The 18699-nt window shown below is 37.7% G+C and overlaps 1 protein-coding gene across 2 annotated transcripts in view; it reads right to left on the bottom strand.

Annotated features, from left to right (window-relative positions):
- The window catches only part of adgrv1 (adhesion G protein-coupled receptor V1), a 153736-nt gene that overhangs the window by 89870 nt on the left and 45167 nt on the right, over positions 1 to 18699 (bottom strand). Inside the window, exons 29-56 of one of the 2 annotated variants that reach the window (XM_073839689.1) lie at positions 17811 to 18026; positions 17451 to 17695; positions 17195 to 17376; positions 16307 to 17115; positions 15081 to 15290; positions 13734 to 13864; positions 13511 to 13610; positions 12426 to 12605; positions 12184 to 12347; positions 11934 to 12021; positions 10990 to 11068; positions 10174 to 10312; positions 9942 to 10083; positions 9594 to 9859; positions 7869 to 8044; positions 7659 to 7786; positions 7412 to 7581; positions 6245 to 6391; positions 6000 to 6080; positions 5628 to 5892; positions 5402 to 5524; positions 3626 to 3848; positions 3323 to 3527; positions 3064 to 3210; positions 2509 to 2764; positions 2007 to 2209; positions 504 to 680; positions 180 to 362 (exon numbers count right to left, since the gene is read on the bottom strand). In XM_073839689.1, coding sequence (XP_073695790.1) covers positions 180 to 362; positions 504 to 680; positions 2007 to 2209; positions 2509 to 2764; positions 3064 to 3210; positions 3323 to 3527; positions 3626 to 3848; positions 5402 to 5524; positions 5628 to 5892; positions 6000 to 6080; positions 6245 to 6391; positions 7412 to 7581; positions 7659 to 7786; positions 7869 to 8044; positions 9594 to 9859; positions 9942 to 10083; positions 10174 to 10312; positions 10990 to 11068; positions 11934 to 12021; positions 12184 to 12347; positions 12426 to 12605; positions 13511 to 13610; positions 13734 to 13864; positions 15081 to 15290; positions 16307 to 17115; positions 17195 to 17376; positions 17451 to 17695; positions 17811 to 18026 — 5435 coding nt within the window. Of the gene's footprint in view, positions 1 to 179; positions 363 to 503; positions 681 to 2006; positions 2210 to 2508; positions 2765 to 3063; positions 3211 to 3322; positions 3528 to 3625; positions 3849 to 5401; positions 5525 to 5620; positions 5893 to 5999; positions 6081 to 6244; positions 6392 to 7411; positions 7582 to 7658; positions 7787 to 7868; positions 8045 to 9593; positions 9860 to 9941; positions 10084 to 10173; positions 10313 to 10989; positions 11069 to 11933; positions 12022 to 12183; positions 12348 to 12425; positions 12606 to 13510; positions 13611 to 13733; positions 13865 to 15080; positions 15291 to 16306; positions 17116 to 17194; positions 17377 to 17450; positions 17696 to 17810; positions 18027 to 18699 lie in introns of both variants that reach the window. The other variant, XM_073839690.1, reaches the window with a different exon arrangement.

Here is an 18699-nt window from a genome sequence, read left to right as displayed (position 1 = left end):
ATTTAACAATGTCCTTACTACTTTTCTAGGCCTTGAATGTGATTACGTGTTACAAGGTCAGAAAGCTCTTGGATTTCATCAAAAATATCCAAATTTATGTTCAGCAGCTGAACGAAGGTCTTACTGGTAATTAATGTCAGAATTTTTATTTTTGAGTGAACTATCCCTTTTATTATTACCTGTCCATCTTGAAAGGTGAGGTTTCCAGAAGAAGGACTAAAGTCTTCAGTGCTGGCTGTGACTGTTTGTGTCTCCCAGTAAAGCACCAGTCTACCAGATCTACCGGCCATTCGCGTGACAGCCAGGCGAAGGAAGTTTCCAGGTGATGGTACCTCAAATGCCTGCACTGCCCCAGAAACATCCTAAAAGACAAGGGGTTGTAAAAGTGTGCATTAGTGTGCTTCATTAACAATACAGACAAAATAAACAAATAACAAAATCACAATATATAGAACTAGAAATAATAGAAGAATAGAACTAGACATAATTCATTGTAAATGAACCTTTGAGACATTGAAACTGAGGACTCCTCTTGGATCGTCGTTCTCTTGAATGGTGACCTCGGCTATCTCCAAACCAGGTCTCCTCACACTGGGCTGAGCTGCTCCTGTGTCTCCACCCAAGAGTTCAACTCTAGTGATGTTTACAAGGAATGTCTCAGCCAGTTCAGGAACATCATCCTAAGAGCAAACGCACATGCCGTAAACCCTCCAGTAATTAATCCAAGTTTAATCCTAACCTATTCTACCTACATGCATGCATATCATATTCAGCATTAGTTGATACCCCCCAGAAACCTTATACACATTACATCTTAACATAAAGAATAATTTCTTCAGCAGATTCTAAGTATCATCCAAAGAGTTCCTGTACAATTAGTTTCTAAGAACATGCTGATTTATGTCAGTAGTCTGAGTCATAAACTTCCAGCCCAAACAAATTCAACATGTGGTTTTTGAGGCTGGACAATATGCAAAAATATCTAACGACCACTGCAATTTGCAAGGCACGAGCTATTCCAGGAGCAAACTGAAAAAATATGGGGTTTCTGTGGTGGTGATAGTGGCTGTTGGCTTGTGCTGTAGGAGGTCAATCTGTCTCCTCATCAGCTTCAGCACAGCGTGTTCTCAGACTGAGCGACCTGTGACTAACTGGTTTTTGAAAGAAGACTGCTATAATCACCAAGGCTGCATTTATTTAACCAAAAAGACTGTAAAACAGTAATATTGTGAAATATTACAATTTAAAATGGCCATTTTCTATTGTAATATATTTGAAAACGTAATTTATTCCTGTGATGTGCACAGCTGAATTTTCAGTAGCCATTACTCAAGTCTTTAGTGTCATATCATCCTTTAGAAATCATTGCAGTATGCTGATTTGGCACTCAAATACTTAGCTACCAATGCAAGTCAGTAAATTACGTGATCAGGATTTAAACCTACATATTTTAAATCACCAGCTGACGTTTTCAACCCCTACACCATTTATTGACTTGTTTACTAGGAATCATTTTAAGGATAGTTCACCCAAAAATGAAAATTCTGTCATTAATTATGCACCTCCTTATGTCGCACCAAGCCTGGAAGACCTTTGTTCATCTTTAGTACACAAATTGAGATATTTTCGATGAAATCTTTCTGACCCTGCACAGACAACAACGCAATTATCACGTTCAAGGCCCAGAAAGGTAGTAAAGACATTGTTAAAACAGTCCATGTGACATCAGTGGTTCAAACATAATATTTCGAAGCTACGAAAAAACTTTTTCCACAATGTACGACCTTTCTAGGCCTTGAACGTGTCAGTTGTGTTGCTGTCTATGCTCTCGGGTTTCATGAAAATATCTTAATTTGTGTTCTGAAGATGAACAAAGGTCTTATGGGTTTGGAACAACATGAGGGTGAGTAATTGATAACAGAATTTTCTCTTTAACATTCTGAAGGTTTTTTTTATTATATGGCATCTCAGTACAGTATTCAGATTAGTTGAGTCATGGTACTCACCGGCAAGATGGTAATAGATACCAAAACAACAGTAGCATTCTCTTTCATGATGACTGTGGCCTCTTTGGCTACATAGTCAGATCCCTCAGTAGCCTGATTGACAGGTGGCAGGTGGAGGGCTGCTTTGGTGGTGTAGTAAACTAATACATCCCTTGATGCTCCTTGATCTCTCACAATACTCAGTGTAATATTACTTGGGCTCTCTGAAGTGAAAGAAATTTTAAAAAATGTAAATAATTACATCAGTGTGTATTTAAGAGCAAATATTTTCATACGGTAATGAACGGGGCAATTATGTAAAACACGGAATTCCAAGACTAAGTACACAGCTGGAAAATATGTACATATTTCTTCTCAGTGATTTGGATTACAGGAAATGTTGACTTGAATATTTAGCGGTACACCACAGAAATGTTTATTGGCTATCTTAGCCATTCATATTCAGTTCATTTTATTCTTCTGCAAAGTTCAAAAGAGAAAAAGTTAAACACAGATTGATTACTTTGAGGTTCTGGCGTGATGAAGTACTGGGAATCGAGGTGCCAGCCAACGACTCCGTAGGGTGAACCATTGGCTCTAATTGTGAGGTTTGCTTGGGCACGCTGAGGGTCGATCGTGGCTCCTCTGGATGGATCGATTATTCCAATCGTTGTGACCTTGGTCAGGACAATGGTGACTTTTTCTGCCAACTCTGGCATATCATCAGCTAACACATTCAGTGAGATGGTGGCAACAGCCTGGCTCTCAGAAAACGTCACCTACATGAAGAACAGATGGCTTTGTGGTTATACTGTATGCTGACATTTTGTTATCCCAATTGGGAGCTTTATATAATAAGCTTGAATAACAGGTTCTTTAAAAAGTACATTGTTTTTGAAAATAGTCGCTTGCACATTTCAATTACAAATGTAACTGCTACAAATGGCAGCATGTAGTTAAAGAGTTGTGATTTTGGACTGGAATAACAGTCTGCGATTCAAAATGTGCTATTTAAAATATGCAGTTCAGTCAAATATCATTACTAAAACAGCTTAAAACAGAAAACAGCAGCTCTCACCACTCCTGAAGTGGGAAAAATGTCATCCAGACTACCGTAGGCGCTCCAGTGTACTGTTAGTCTGCCAAACCTGCCTCTTCTCCTCTCAATGCTCAGAGACACAGGGTTATCATTGTCCAACTCATCCACCTCCCGCATTAAAGAGTTCTGCAAAGAAATATTATTTGTATATTATCAACTGTGCACCAACATCTTCAGCAAATCTTTAAATAAAAAACAACAACAACTTGAAGCACACAATATACTCTGATCTTTATACCTGTGCAAAGCCTATAATTCCATAAGCATCATCATTAGCAGGAATGAACAAGGTCACTTGACCACGAAAGCCGATTTCTGCCCCTCCTTTGGGCTTTTTGAGGCTGACACGAAAATTTTCTTCCTCCTCCGGATCAACATCATCAATTACATTCACTGCTATTTCTAGCTCACGGACACCAGGTTGGAAAAACAGCTCTCCCGAACTGAGGATAAGAGATGAAAATATGAATAAATATCAGTAACAGTGTATTAGACTTCTAGAAAAAAGTATATCACAATAAATAAGTAAATAAATAAATACTTGGGGATGAAGTCAGACTGGTTGGACACTGAGGTCAGCTCATATACAACAGAGTTTGATTCTCCAGTGGCTACGATGAGACTCTTGGTAGAATTAAGAGAAGGAACAGGAAGATAAAGGAATTCTTGTGCAGCCGGAGACTTTAGTACTTCAGCAAACTGCCTCAGATCTGACCTCCATGAGTACAGCGCTGAACCATTTAGACCCGCAAGCAACAGGTGAGCTAAGACACAAAGAAACACAAAGAGACGGTTTTGCGGAATATGATACTGCAAATTACATGAAGTCTACACACTTGTCGCAAGGCAAACATATAGTTAAATATATTCAAGACAAAACAAATCAAAGTTTATTTTGCAAAAATATACTGTATAACATTTTGCGTTTCTTTTAAAGGAGTAGTTCACTTTCAGAACAAAAGTTTACAGATAATGTACTCACCCCCTTGTCATCCAAGATGTCTTTCTTTCTATAGTCGTAAGGAAATTATGTTTTTTGAGGAAAACATTTCAGGATTTCTCTCCATATAATGGACTTCTATGGTGCCCCTGGGTTTGAACTTCCAAAATGCAGCTTCAAATGGCTCTAAACGATCACAGCCGAGGAAAGAAGGGTCTTATCTAGTGAAATGATCGGTTATTTTCTAAAAAAAAATTACAATTTATATACTTTTTAACCTCAAATGCTCGTCTTGTCTAGCTTTGTGTGTACTCTATGAGATTAAAAAGTATATAAATTGTAAATGTTTTTAGAAAATAAATGATTGTTTCGCTAGATAAGACCCTTCTTCCTTGGCTGGGATTATTTCGAGCCCTTTGAAGCTGCATTTAAACTGCTTTTGGAAGTTCAAACTCGGGGGCACCATAGAAGTCCATTATATGGAGAGAAATCCTGAAATGTTTTCCTTAAAAAACACAATTTTTTTTTTTTTTTTTTGAAGGTTTTGAAAATGTCCAGGAATTTTCTTCATATAGTAGACTTCAATGGTGGCCAGTGGGTTGAAGGTCTAAATTGGAGTTTTAATGCAGCTTCAAAAGACTCTACACTATGCCAGCTGAGAAATAAGGGTCTTATCCAGTGAAAAAAAAGTTTTTTTTTTACTTTTTAACCACAAACGCTCGTCTTGCACTAGCATCTCATTATCTCCTTCAACTTCAAAATCGTCATATATACATTTGACCATTTGACCGATTGACCGACTGTTTTGCTAGACAAGACCCTTGTTCCTCGGGTGGGATCATGTACAGTCCTTTGAAGCTGCATTGAAACTTCAAGCAATTTGGACCCCATTGAAGTCCACTACACGGCGAAATATCTTGGAATGTTTTCCTCAAAAATCTTAATTTCTTTTCAACTGAAGAAAGAAAGACATGAATATCTTGGATGATATGGTTTTTTTTCAGGATTCAAAAAGATAGTTCAAAAGAACAGAAAAAGTCAATGTAAAAGTCTTTACTATCACTTTTGATTTAACGCATCCCTGAGGAATTAAAGTATCAATTTCTTAAAAAAAATTGTACTTTTGAACAGCAAGAAAGAAGCGCCTGTACATTAGCGTTTTGGTCTGAAATATTTTGATATATAGGGTTAAGGGTTTAGACCAAATAGAATTCTGTGTTGCAAGCACTATTATTATTACATGTAAATTAAAATACCAATAAACTAAGGTATATAATTTTGGTAAATACGAAATACGGGTAAAATATGCTTAATAGTGGAAACACACTAAATGTGCTATTATTTAAACAGACTGCACTATATTGTCTGGCAACTCACATATTCCAGAAGGAGGGGTAAAAGGGTGAACTGAAAAGAGCCTGGGAAATGAAATGGACTGGGTCTGCTGGAAGAAGCTCTGCTGAGAACCCCACATAAACACTTCACATGTTGAGCTTGGACCTTTTCATGGAGACAATGTGAACAATAGAGAAATCAATGATCGTTTTTAAAATCACACAATAACTGTCAAAACATCTTCAAATTAGTATCACAGACGACGCACCTTCAGTAATGATGAGGAGGAACGTATCTCCTCCCATCTGAAATGATTCCACTTGCTTGACTCGAGCACTGACTGCTAAGGTTTGAGGGTTTTGGAAACGTCTATTACTCCACTGGTATATGAGACATGTTGATGACGTTGTGTTCCTGCACACAGCCAGGTACTGTAGGTTGCTGCTGCCTCGTCTGAAGGGTTTGACTGTGGTAATATCTTGTAAGTCCAGATTTTGATGGAGAGAGAATGAGCCTCCAGCCCACACAAAGATCTTAAGACAGAGAGGAATGATCTCAATAGAGTATTTCTTACTATTGCTATGTTAATTCTTCCATTTGGAACTTCACATTTGTATTTTACATGTCAGATTGAGTTTACCTCACTTGAAGCTATTAAATATTGCTGGAGCTCAGTGGAGAAGTGTTTGACACCGAAGCTGTTCACAGTAAAAGTCTGCTCCTACAAAAAGGGACAACAGTGAACAATACACAAATACACCACATAGAAAATACTAATCTGACCATAGTGAGATAAATCATGTGTCTGTGGTTGTCACAGGATAACCAAAATTCAGCTATAGTCAATGGCAGCTGAAGAAAAGATAAAATCGGCTGCATACTCACTTGAGTGAGGTTGAGGTCTGCCTGAAGCCGAAATAAACTGATTGTGGCAGTTAATGACACGGTGCTGTGTGCATGGGAAACTGCCACATAGCTGGAGCCATTCACTGTGAAACCCACACAAGAGCTGGGATTCTGGATGCTGATAAACTATGCAAAAGAGAGTGAAAAAGAGAGAAAAGCAGTGAAGAAGTGAAAAAAAAACCAATAATAATAAATACTTGTCTTGCATTGACAAAGCATGACTATAGAAGCCTGTTTCCGCCACTGAATAAAGCATAAAAAAGGTTATTGCAACTTCATCTCACAATTCAGATTTTTGACAATTCTGACTTTTTCTCGCAATTCTGACTTCTGTGAATTGTAATATAAACTCACAATCGCGAGTTACTGTATCAAGTCAAAATTGTGTGATACAAATTTGCAATTGCAAGTTATAAAGACAGAATTGTGAGTTAACTCAACTCAACTGTTTTCTTGCAAATGTGAGTTTATGTCTTGCAATTCTGACTTTATATATAATAAAGTGATATATAAACTAGCAATTCTGACTTTTCAATTCTGAGGGAAAAAGACTGATGGTCTCAGAATTGCAAGATTATATCTCACAATTGTGACTTTCTTCTCAGAATTGAGTGATATAAACTTGCCATTGCGAGTTATAAAGTCAGAATTGCGAGATGTAAACTTGCAATTGCAAGAAAAAAGTCAAAACTGTGAGAATTACCTTTTTGCAATTACCTTTTTTTAATTTTTTTATTTAGTGTCAGAAACAGGCTTCCACACATAACAAATTACAATCTTGAAAAAAAAATCTCAATGCCTGAATTTCCCAGATATTGGTTCCGTAGATCGCAAATTACTTTTTTTAACATTAAATAAAACTGTAAATTTGACTTAAACATTGTGTAGTTTAAAGCAATCGATGATTATATGTATAACATAATACATAATAATTTTGTTGCATTAGCTGATATAATTACTGAACTGAACAACATCGTCTTCCACTAAAACACCATGAATTGGGCTTTTTTTGTCCTTGTTTGCCGTTATTATTAGATTAGGAGGACATTGTTTCTGAAGACAGGACATTCTATCTGAGCCCCAAAGTGCTGCCCACATGGCTATTGCTCCAACATGCAACATGCTTTAACTGAATTCAGAGCATACCTCCACAGGTACAAAGACTCCCTCCCATTTGTATAGCACAGCCTGGTTCTGAGCTGGACCTCTGAGCAGCCTCAAAACCAGAGCAGAGTCTTCATTGGGCACCACACACCAGACTGACGCCAAGCCATCCCTGATAGACTGATACACAGCCAACACTGGCTGCTCTCCTCCTACAAATACAATAAACAATCTGTGGTCATGCAGTTATTGAGCAGACCAAAATGACCTTACTGGTGCAATTTCTTACTCATGCCAAATGCTGTTCCTGACCAGGTCTCCCATTCCACACTGACGGCTGACTCCAACCCATTACTGCGAGATACAGTCAGGTACACCGTACCACTATGCTCCTCCATTGTCAAGGTGTCAAGAGTCCTGGAAAACGCACAAATGCAGTAGAAGCAGAGATTGTGTGGTAACAAGCTTGACATCTGTTTAGAACAAACTGTGAATGTACCTGTTAAATGATGGTGATATTCTGAAGAGTCCTAGAGGAGCCTGATTTTGCAGCACGGTGATGAAAGTCTGCAGCGAGTCTCCCAGCCGAGCACCTCCAGTAGGGCTGGACAGAGTCACTGTGAATGTCTCGTTCATCTCTGGCTCAGCGTCCAGAACAGCCCAGATCTCCACAGTCTAGAAAACAAAGATAATACTATTTAGGTTTTCCACTGGTTTCTTCATTTTTTCACAGTTTGTTATATTGCAGCTTTATGTTAAACTGCTTTGAATTACATTTATTCCTACATCAACTGACCTTCCATACACCATGATGACAAGTCAAAATAACAGATTTGTGACAACTTTGCAAATTTAATAAAAATAAAAAACTGAAATAAGTACATTGCATAAGTATTCATACCCTTAACTCAGTACTTAGTTGAAGCACCTTTATAGCCTCAAGTCTTTTTGTGTATGATGCGGCAAGCTTTGTACATCAGCATTTGGCAATTATCTGCCATTCTTCTTCTCTCTGGCAGACATTTCCAGGTTTCTCCAGAAATATTTGATTGCGCTCATGACACTAGCTGGGCCACTCAAGAACATTCACAAAGTAAGACACTCCTGCTGTGTGCTTAGGGTCATTGTCCTGTTGTAAAGTGAACCTTCTTCCCAGTCTGAGGTTTTATTAAATGCTCTTGACTGGGTTCTCATGAAGGTTATCTAAATATTTTGGTGCATTGAGCTTTCCTTCTACTCTGACAAGTCCCTCAGCATGAAGCTGCTACCCGCACACTTTACTTTTGGGATTGTAGTCTGCAGGCGATGAGCAGTGGTTGGTTTCCTTCAAACATGATGCTTGGAATTGAGAATCATTGAGAGCAAAGAATCTTGCTTCTCACAGTCTGATGGTCTTTTAGGTGCTTTTTTGCTAATTCCAAGTGGATTTTCATGTGTCATCATTGAGGAGAAGACTGAGTTTGGCCACACAGCCATGAAGCCCAGAACAGTGGAGTGTTGCAGTGATGTTTATCCTTCTGTAAGTTTCTTCCATCTGCAAATATGATCATGGAGCTCAACTAGAATGACCATCAGCTTCTTGGTCACCAGTATATCCATCTTCTCCATCAATTACTCAGTTTGGCCAGTAGGCCATCTCTAGGGAGAGTCCTACTTGTTCCAAGCATCTTCCGTTATGGATAATGGAGGCTACGTGCTTCTGTTAACCTTCAGTGCAGCAGATTTTTTTTCTGAACTCTTCCCAAGATCTGTGTTATTTTGACCTCAGGGCTGGGTCTTTGCTCTGATATGCATTTTCAGCTGTTAGACCTTTTCTGAGAGATGTGTGCCTTTCCAAATCATTTTCATTCAAATTAATTTGCCACAGGTTAACTATACTCAAAGTGTAGTAACATCTACAAGCAATATGAATGCTTCTGAGCTCATTTTAAAGTGTCCCAAAATAGGGTATGAATACTTATGAAATGGAATCATTTCAGTTTTTTATTTCTAATAAATTTGCAAAGTTGTTACAAACCTGTTTGTGCTTTGTCATGATGGTATGTGGAGTGCGGATTGACGTAGAAAAAAGCAATTTAAAGCAGTTTAACATAAGGCTGCAACATAAAACATGAAAGGCGCTGGACATGTATTTTCTTAACTTAAACAGACCTGGCAAGGCATTATGCTTGGTTAACTATTTCATTAAATTCTCATTGGTCAGTAACAGCTTTTTATACAGTACCTTGAATCTGACTCCATCCTCAAGTACCACAAAGCCAGAGGAAGGTGTGAGATCTTCAGTGTACAGGGATCCATTGACATCAGTGATCGTGAACTGGACCGTTACAGTGCCAAACACGCCTTGAGGAGGGTCTCGTATGATGTAGAGGGTGGCCACACTCTCCCCAAGACCTGACACAGAGGTGGGCTCCCTCAGCAGGAAATGCTCACTGTTATTGAAGGATATGATTCCATGGCCATCATCATTGGCCAGAATAGTCACGGTGGCTATGGAGACACATTTGAGAAAACTTAAAAAACACTGGTCATGGAAACTCATGAATGTTCAGCGTCTCCCAGCATACCAGACCTGTTGTGTTCTCTCCCAGCTGCAGCCCTGCCGATGGGTTTGCTAGAATTAACTGAAATGTTTCATCCCCTTCAGGAACGGCATCGTCTAAAATCTGGACTTCGATAAACTTGTGCCGTTCTCCATCCACAAAATGAATCATCTGTGCAGGTGTGTATGGGCAGTAATTATTAACAACAGATGCTGAATAATTACTGATATTTAAAAACTAGAAAGAGTGTTTGTGACTCACTGATGGGGTGGCATTGAAATCTAGACCCAACTGAGCTTCGAGATTCTGGGCATAGAAGAACAGGGACACATTTCCATACGTCCCGGCATCACGGTACGCCACCAGAGTTAACACGCCGATTGTCTCATTTACCACATAGCTGAGGAAAAAATACATACATTACCTAAACATTTTACTAAAGTGAAAGATTTTAAAAGTGAAACATACCATGCGTTATATACAGTAAAACCAAAAATGATTCAGACACCAAATATAATTTTTGATATTTTTAAACTAGTGGAAGCAGGACACTCTAGTTCATTTATCAAGCGAGGATAGCAAAATAAAGTAAACTGTGACATATTATACCCAAAAATTCTTCATACAGTGGACTACCAGTAAAACTGATACAAATTTGGGACCAAAAATTTGATTTGACACTTTGACCTGACCATGTTTTGTTACATACCTTTCTATCAAAGTTACCTGACATTATCAAGATGAATTTGTTCTGACACTGTTTAACTCTTAAATGCTTATCATATTTTATTACCATTTTCTAAACTATAGCGAATAAACTCTGATAATGTGAAAAATGTTGAAGGTGTCTGAACATTTTTTGGTTTGACTCCAATTCATTTGTGATTATCAAGACGAATTTGTTCTGACACAGTTTAACTCTGAGTTCTTGTCATATTTTACTACCATTTTCTAAACTATAGAGAATAAACTGTGGTAATGTGAGAAATGTTGAAGGTTTCTGAATAAATTTTGGTTTGACAGAAATAAGAAAGAAAGAAAGAAAGAAAGAAAGAAAGAAAGAAAGAAAGATCATACTCTATGTTTTGCCAGCCTATGATCCCTTGGATTCCATCATTAGCATTAATGCTAATCTCTGCTACAAGGCCTTCAGTATCTGGAAAAACAGGAATATGTCAGAATAAAATAAAATAAAAGGTTATAGCACTTTTTATACACGATGGGAATTCAAAGTGCTTTACATAAAAGGAATTAAAATAATCAAATAATCACAACAATAAAAGTGAGGAATTAAATATTTTAAATGATTTAAAAATGTAATTAAAATTGATTATACCAGTGAAGAATAAAAGATGATCAATAAAATAATTAAATTAAAAATACAGTAAAATAAAATAAAAGTTTATTTATATAGCACATTTCATACGCAATGAAAATTCAAAGTGCTTTACATAAAATTAATTAAAATAATCATAAAAATAATCACAACAATAGTTACAATTTTAAATTATTTAAAAATGTATTTAAAATTAAGCAAATCAGTTAAGAATAAAGGATGATAATCAATAATAAAATAAAATAAAATAAAAGTTTAAGGGATAGAATTATGGGCTATGGCAGCATGCTTTGGGTTTCAGGAAAAGCACAAACAAAAGTAATTTGCCACATTATTCAACCACTATTACTACACCAATAGTCATCTACTAATATTCTTTACAAATCACTGATTATAAGCGAGGAATACAGTCTGTCTTTGGGAATCATAGAGCTCAGACTGCTGTGAGCTGCAAAAAATAAAATATCCCTCTGACAAGAAGCACAAAGCACTAGACTAGAGCATATGAAGCACATGTATGGGTATGTATCTTTACCTTTCAAAGTATAGTAAATCTCTAGGAAAAGATGCAACAGAATTCAAGTTCAAGAAGAAAGTATAATTGAAAGAAGATTAAGCAAAGCGAATAATTACAGAAAACAAAACACTATTAAATACTCTCATTCTGCTAAATTAATCATCTTACTTAGTTTAGGAGCAGTCGGGAGGGTGGTTATGAGGACAGCTGATGTTATATTGACTAAGAAAAACTCCTGCAGCTCAGGGATGTCATCCTGTCAATGAAAAATAAAAAATGTTTCTTGATTAATTCAATTATGGTTAATATAATATGTCTTTGATTTAATTTAGCATCTAAAAACATTTCTTATTTTATTAACATCACAATTAAAACTTAAATGCAGAATGTAGTCAATGTTAGATCAGTATATTCATACATCGAAGATGGTGATGGGGATGGACACAGATGTCTGTCCGTCCTGCATGATCACAGAGCTGGAGACGTGTCTGTAGTCCAGGCCTGGCTGAGCTAGAGCACCTTCAGTCTGTCTGAGGTCCTGCAGAGAGCCCTGCACTGTCTCATAGCTTATATTTACAGCACCTGAAGAGGGAAGACGCAATATTTACACCCGTATACTTCAGGACAACACTTTGAGCGATTTTTATTAGCGCAACTGACCTGATGCACCAAACTCTCGGTTTATGTAAATCCTAATAGTGGTGTCTTTCTCATCAGTGGTGACTTTTAAGGATGAGGGGGCAATGCTAAGCAAACCAAATGGTTCGTCACTAGCTTCCACGCTCACCACTGCTTCACGACCCTGAGCGCTCAGAGCTGCCATGCCTGTCTGGGTAACCCCTGAGAGAATGAAATATTATCATCATGTCTTTCTTTCTTCAGCTGAAAGAAATTATCTTTTTTGAGGAAAACATTCCAGGATTTTTCTCCATATAGTGGACTTCAATGGGAATTAGCAGGTTGAAAGTCCAAATTGCATTTTCAATGCAGCTTCAAAGGGCTCTACACAATCCCAGCCAAAGAATAAGGGTCTTATCCAGCTAAATGATTGGTCATTTAACCACAAATGCTAATTTTGCGCATTTACAACTTCACGCATTACATAATCACATTGAAAGAACGCATGGGCAAAATACTTCATCTCGTTTTCTCCTCCAACTTCAAAATTATTTGTGTAAAGGGCGTTTTACTTTCTTTGCGCGCTTGCTTTGCAAACACTGAGTTAGTATTTCTGCCTGCGTCATGCGTGACCTTTCCAACATTACTACATAATGTTCAACTAGTACAAAAGGAGCACAAGTATACTTTTTTTCCACTAGATAAGACCCTCATTATTAGGCCGGGATCATGTAGAGCATTTGAAGCTGCATTGAAACTGCAATTTGGACTTTCAACCCACTGATCCCCACTGAAGTCCACTATATGGAGAAAAATCCTGGAATGTTTTGCTCAAAAAAACCTTAATTTCTTTTCAACTGAAGAATAAAAAAAGACATGAACATCTTGGATGACATAGAGTTAATAAATTATCAGGAAATTTAAATTCTGGAATGAACTAATCCTTTAAGACAAGATAATGTATCTGAGAAGCAAAATTGTGAAATATTAAGAACAAGTTTGGATTCATAAATACTAATAGTAAACATTAGCAGCCTGGCTAAACGTGGTAACATGAGATTAACTTGCAAATATACAGTACGTAAACTTTCGAGGAACTCCTTCCTGTGTGTGATTCAGATAAATACCTTTGGTTTGTATATTTGATAGGATAACTCTGTATTCCTCTCTTTCTTCTGGTGTGGTATCCTCAAGTAGGCTTAACACTATAGTATTATTTAGCATTCCCTGAAACAGAAGATGAGGTAGAATATTAATCACTCACTGTCCTATGAATTTGCTAGTTGACCAATACATAGGTTTAAAAGTTTAGAAGAATGATCTGGTAAAGCAACATTTTTTATTCATTACCTCAGAGAAAAACAGAGTTCCCGAGGTGTCTGTAAAAGTCATTGAGACCCGAGGGCCTTCGATTCTCCAATCCACTGTGACATTTCCAATAGCAGGAGCTGTTCTCTCCACCAGCAGAGATAAACTCCCACCTGTTGAATACAATGAACATCTAACCTTAGCTATTAACAATTTTATGGTATAATGAGATGTGGACATTGCATTAGGTTTATTGGGTTCAAGGTTTTACTCCAAGCAATACAACCCTCCAGTGATTTAGAAGCTAATATGTGACCTTGGACCACAAAACCAGTCATAAGGGTCAATTTTTTTAATGAATAAATAAGCTTTCCATTGATGTATGGTTTGTTAGGATAGGACAATATTTGGTCGAGATCAAACTATTTGAAAATCAGGAATCTGAGGATGCAAAAAAATAAAAATACTGAGAAAATCACCTTTACAGTTGTTCGAATGAAGTTCTTAGCAATGCATATTACTAATCAAAAGTTACTTTTGGATTACATTTACGGTAGGAAATTTAGAAAATATCTTCATGGAACATGATCTTTATTTAAAATTCTAATGATTTTTGGCATAAAAGAAAATTTGATCATTTTGACCCATACAATGTATTTTTGGCTATTGCTACAAATATACCTGTGCTACTTAAGACTGGTTTTGTGGTCCAGGGTCACATATTAATGAGATGCATGTACGTATAAGAGTTCATTTTCCTTGCTGACTAGATTAACTAGTACTTCAGCAAAGACTGGATATACAGAGATAGAATTCACGTGTCCTGTCATGCATGCATGATGACACAAACCATCTTCCCCAATGTAGCAGCTGTTGCAGATCCCTCTTCTCTCATCGCATCTTGGTACTAAGTTACTAGTTACTATGGAACATAAACTGATATCTAATTATCCAATTACAACATGTTTAAAATGCCGCTACACTTGCACATACCCGTAACAGAAGTTAAATCAATTATGTTACTCTTAAAAGCACCTCTGCCTGTTGGAAAAATTACATGAATCTGCTTACCTACAGCAGATTAACACAATTAAAGAATAGGAAACAAGGAGGAAACAATGGTGTTTGAGACTCACGGTATCTCATGTCCATGTACAGAACTGTTATTATTTAACTATGCCAAGGTAAATACAGTTTTCCATTCTATGGCAACTTTAAATTATTTCCAACTGATAAATAAAAAACCACAGAAGAAAAAGCTTGAGCATTTAAATCACAAACTAGAATAAACTAAATGTTACATCTGTTGGTATGGATGCTAATGTTGTTACAGGTATCATTCTCAGTGTGAACAAGCCTTAATTGTAAAAGTGGAGAGAAAACACGGACCTTCTCTGACGATGACCGATCGTGAGGCTGTGTGAAAGCCCACCACACCAGCTGCATTGTCATTAGCCAGGATGAGGATGGTGACTGTGTCCGAACTGGGAAGGATACGGCTGCCACCCTCAGTCCTCACTAACCCAATCTGTAAAGTCTCATTGTCTTCAGGTTCCATGTCATCCGTGATGACAAACTCAAGGGTCTTCTTTACATCACCTTAAAGGAACAGACAGGAGGTCATACACCAACTGCAATATTGTTGTTTTAAAGAATAGATTTAAGATAGGCTTTTGAAGTCAAAAAGAAATTAAGTTTTTTTAAGGAAAACATTTCAGGATTTTTCTCCATATAGTGGACTTTAATGGGGATTAACAGGTTGAAGGTTCAATTGCAGTTTCAATGCAGCTTCAAAGGGCTCTACACGATCCCAGTCAAGGAATAAGGGTCTTATCTAGTAAAACGATCTGTCAATTTTTAAAAAAAATAAGAAGTATATTTTTAACCACAAATCTCATCTTGCACTAGCTTTGCGATGCACATCTACAACTTTATGTATTATGTAATCACGTTGGAAAAGTCATGTACAGTTAGTTCTTCTGTAGGTCTGCATACTCCGGTTCAAAAGGGTAGGGGGTACCAATCGGGTAACAATCATTTTCTGGTTGTTGTTTTACCTTTTTTGTAAAGGGTGTTTGACTTTCTTTGCACGTTCACGTTGAAAACACTGTAAATATAATTCCGCCTATGTCATGTATGCGTGATTTCATAATGTGTGAGGTCGAGCTAGTGACAAGACGAGCATTTGTGGTTAAAAAGTATATAAACGTAATTAAAAAAAAAAAAAATGACCAATCATTTCGCTAGATAAGACCCTTATTCCTTGGCTGGGATCGTGTAGAGCCTTTTAAAGCTGCATTGAAACTGCAATTTGGACCTTCAACCTGCTGGCCACCATTGAAGTCCACTATATGGAGAAAAATCCTGGAATGTTTTCCTCAAAAACCTTTTCTTTTCTTTTCTTAATTTTTTTTTCGACTGAAGAAAGAAAGACATAAACATCTTGAATGATATCGGGGTGAGTTAATTACCAGATTTTTTTTTATTCTGGAAGTAAACTACTCCTTTAAAAATGACTGTTAAAACTTCAAAAAGTCAAAAGCATAAGTAAATCTCCCGAATCGTGGCACGCGTTGATAGTACCATAGAAAAAGCACAACGCAGACAAGACTTACCTTCTGCAAAGATGAGGGTCTCCCCTGTCCCATTGAAGTCAGCGTTGGGTGTGGCACTGCCACCAACATACTTCCATTCCACTGTAACCTGTCCCATACTGCCTCCTCTCCTCTCAATGACCAGCAGCACTGTTGTTTTCGGTTCCTCTTTCACTTCAAGATACAGCCCATCCTGAGTAGCATTAGGGTTAATGCTGTAGAGCAAAAATATTCCAAATGCATCTCCATTCATCCCGATAGTCACCAAAGCTGTGTCCGGTTGCTGTATCGTTGGCAAGTTCTTGGCAGTTGCGGTCACGTTGACCAAGCTAACACTCAGGATTTTAATTATAAAACTCTCATCCACCTCCGGCAAAGAGTCAGTCAAGATGGGTACAGTGAGGTTAGCGGCTCCCGATCTGTCCAGCATGGTTGCGGTCTGAGCCGTCATGGTTATGTAGTCGTTCCCAGCAACAGCCTGCGAGCTAAACAGCGAAGCGGCCGCTGTGGTGTTTTTTAAATAGGTGAAGGTTTGTGGGGAAGGACTTAGTTGTCTAGCCCCAGATGTTACCCAGAAGCAACTCGCTCTTGGGGCGCTGGTGAAGCTGAAAGCTTGGCAAGCCCGCTCTCTAAGGCAGAAAGCTGCACAGAAATTTAGGACATCTGTGTCTGTGGTGATGTTGATGGGTCTGCGGAGGGCATTGGATGGCACTCCAGCCAATGGAGAATCATAGTAAATCAGGAAATCTCGGCCTTGCTTGAGAGCATTGCTTACGATATCAACTTCAGAGGTGCTATAAATGATCTCCAGCATGCCGAAGGTACCACCACTGTAATAAAAATCACACAATATACCATTCAAAACAAAATGAAAGGCATATGGACAAAAATGTGCAAAAGGCACATTACCTTCTTCGAACTGTAATGTTGGAGATGTAGATCCCTTCCAGTGGCTCCTGGACGCGGTACACTGCTTGCTCAAAGTACACGGTTCCGTGAGGGTTGTCATTGGCAGGAACAATGATATCAACTACTTTCTCAGCCCCAATGGTCCCACCATTGGTGGCACCTATCAGCTCAACCTTTATGATCTGAATTAAACAGAAACACTTAAGTAATTTAGAGTTTTCAAACGCCCTTATAAAGCTTAAAAAACAACACTCACCTCTTCTATTTCAGGTACATCATCAGCCAAAACCTCAACTTTCAGTGTCTTTAAGGTTTCTCCAGGAGCAAACCTGACCTCACCAGATAAAGGTCGCAGATCACCAGTTGCAGGTCTCCCGTTGACCGTGGCTCTCCATTGGACATCCACATCACCTATAGTTCCAGCGTTCCTCACTATGGGTAGGGAAACCTCAAAAGCATTCACTGCTGGCTCCTCGATTGTGATGGGTGCAGCCTGAAAAACTAACCATCAAAAACACATTACCTAATTCTCTTCTCTATGTAAACTATGGAAAACATTAAACAGATGTTTCATTACTGAACTTCCATGACAAGCATGTTATTGATAAAAACTAACCAAAAGATCCATACGGATCATCTGAGGGTAAGATGGTAATGATTGCCTGTGTGAGGTCCCCCAGAAGAGCGCCTCCGGTGGTCTGGTTGAGAAGCTCAATTCGGAAGGTCTCTTCCAGTTCAGGCACCACATCATTTATAATGAGAATAGGGACGGGCTTGCTACTCTCTCCCTCCAGCAAAACCACATCAGAAGAGGCCACACTGTAGTCATCACCTATACAGCACAGTATTATTATAAAATATTATTACAACTTAAAATACATATAAAATGTACAATAAAAAAAAAATAGAAATATAGCTGCAAGCAGCAGTTATCAGGGTTTAAGCCCTAAGGAATTTAAAGGGATAGTTCACACAAAAAAGGAAAATTGTCATGGTTTACTCACCCTCATGTTGTTCCAAACCTGTTTTCTGGTAACAATTTATTTTACGGTCTCTTAACTAGTTGATTATTAGCATGCATATTACTAGAATATTAACCATTTATTAGTACTAATTAAGCACATATTAATGCCTTATTCTACATCCCTAATCTTACCCAATACCTAAACTAAACAACTACCTTACTAACTATTAATAAGCAGCAAATTAGAAATTTATTGAGGGAAAAGTCGTAGTTAATAGTGAATAAGTGTTACCTATTCTAACGAGTTTCTTTTTATGTTAAACATAAAATAGGATATTTTGAAGAATGCTGGTAATCAAACATTTGATGGTCCCCATTGACTTCTAAAGTATGTATATCCCTATTACGGAAGTCAATGGGGACCAACGACTGTTTGGTTCTTGAAAAATATCTTCTTTTCTTCTTTTGTGTTCAAGAAAGAAACTTTCCAAGGTTTGGAACAACATGAGGGTGAGTAAAATGATGACAAAATTTTCTTTTT

Source organism: Garra rufa, chromosome 5, assembly GCF_049309525.1.
Source record: "Garra rufa chromosome 5, GarRuf1.0, whole genome shotgun sequence".
NCBI classification, from domain to species: Eukaryota; Metazoa; Chordata; class Actinopteri; order Cypriniformes; family Cyprinidae; genus Garra; species Garra rufa.
The sequence above is the reverse complement of the archived record's forward strand: the minus strand, read 5'-3'. Positions and strand labels throughout refer to the sequence as shown.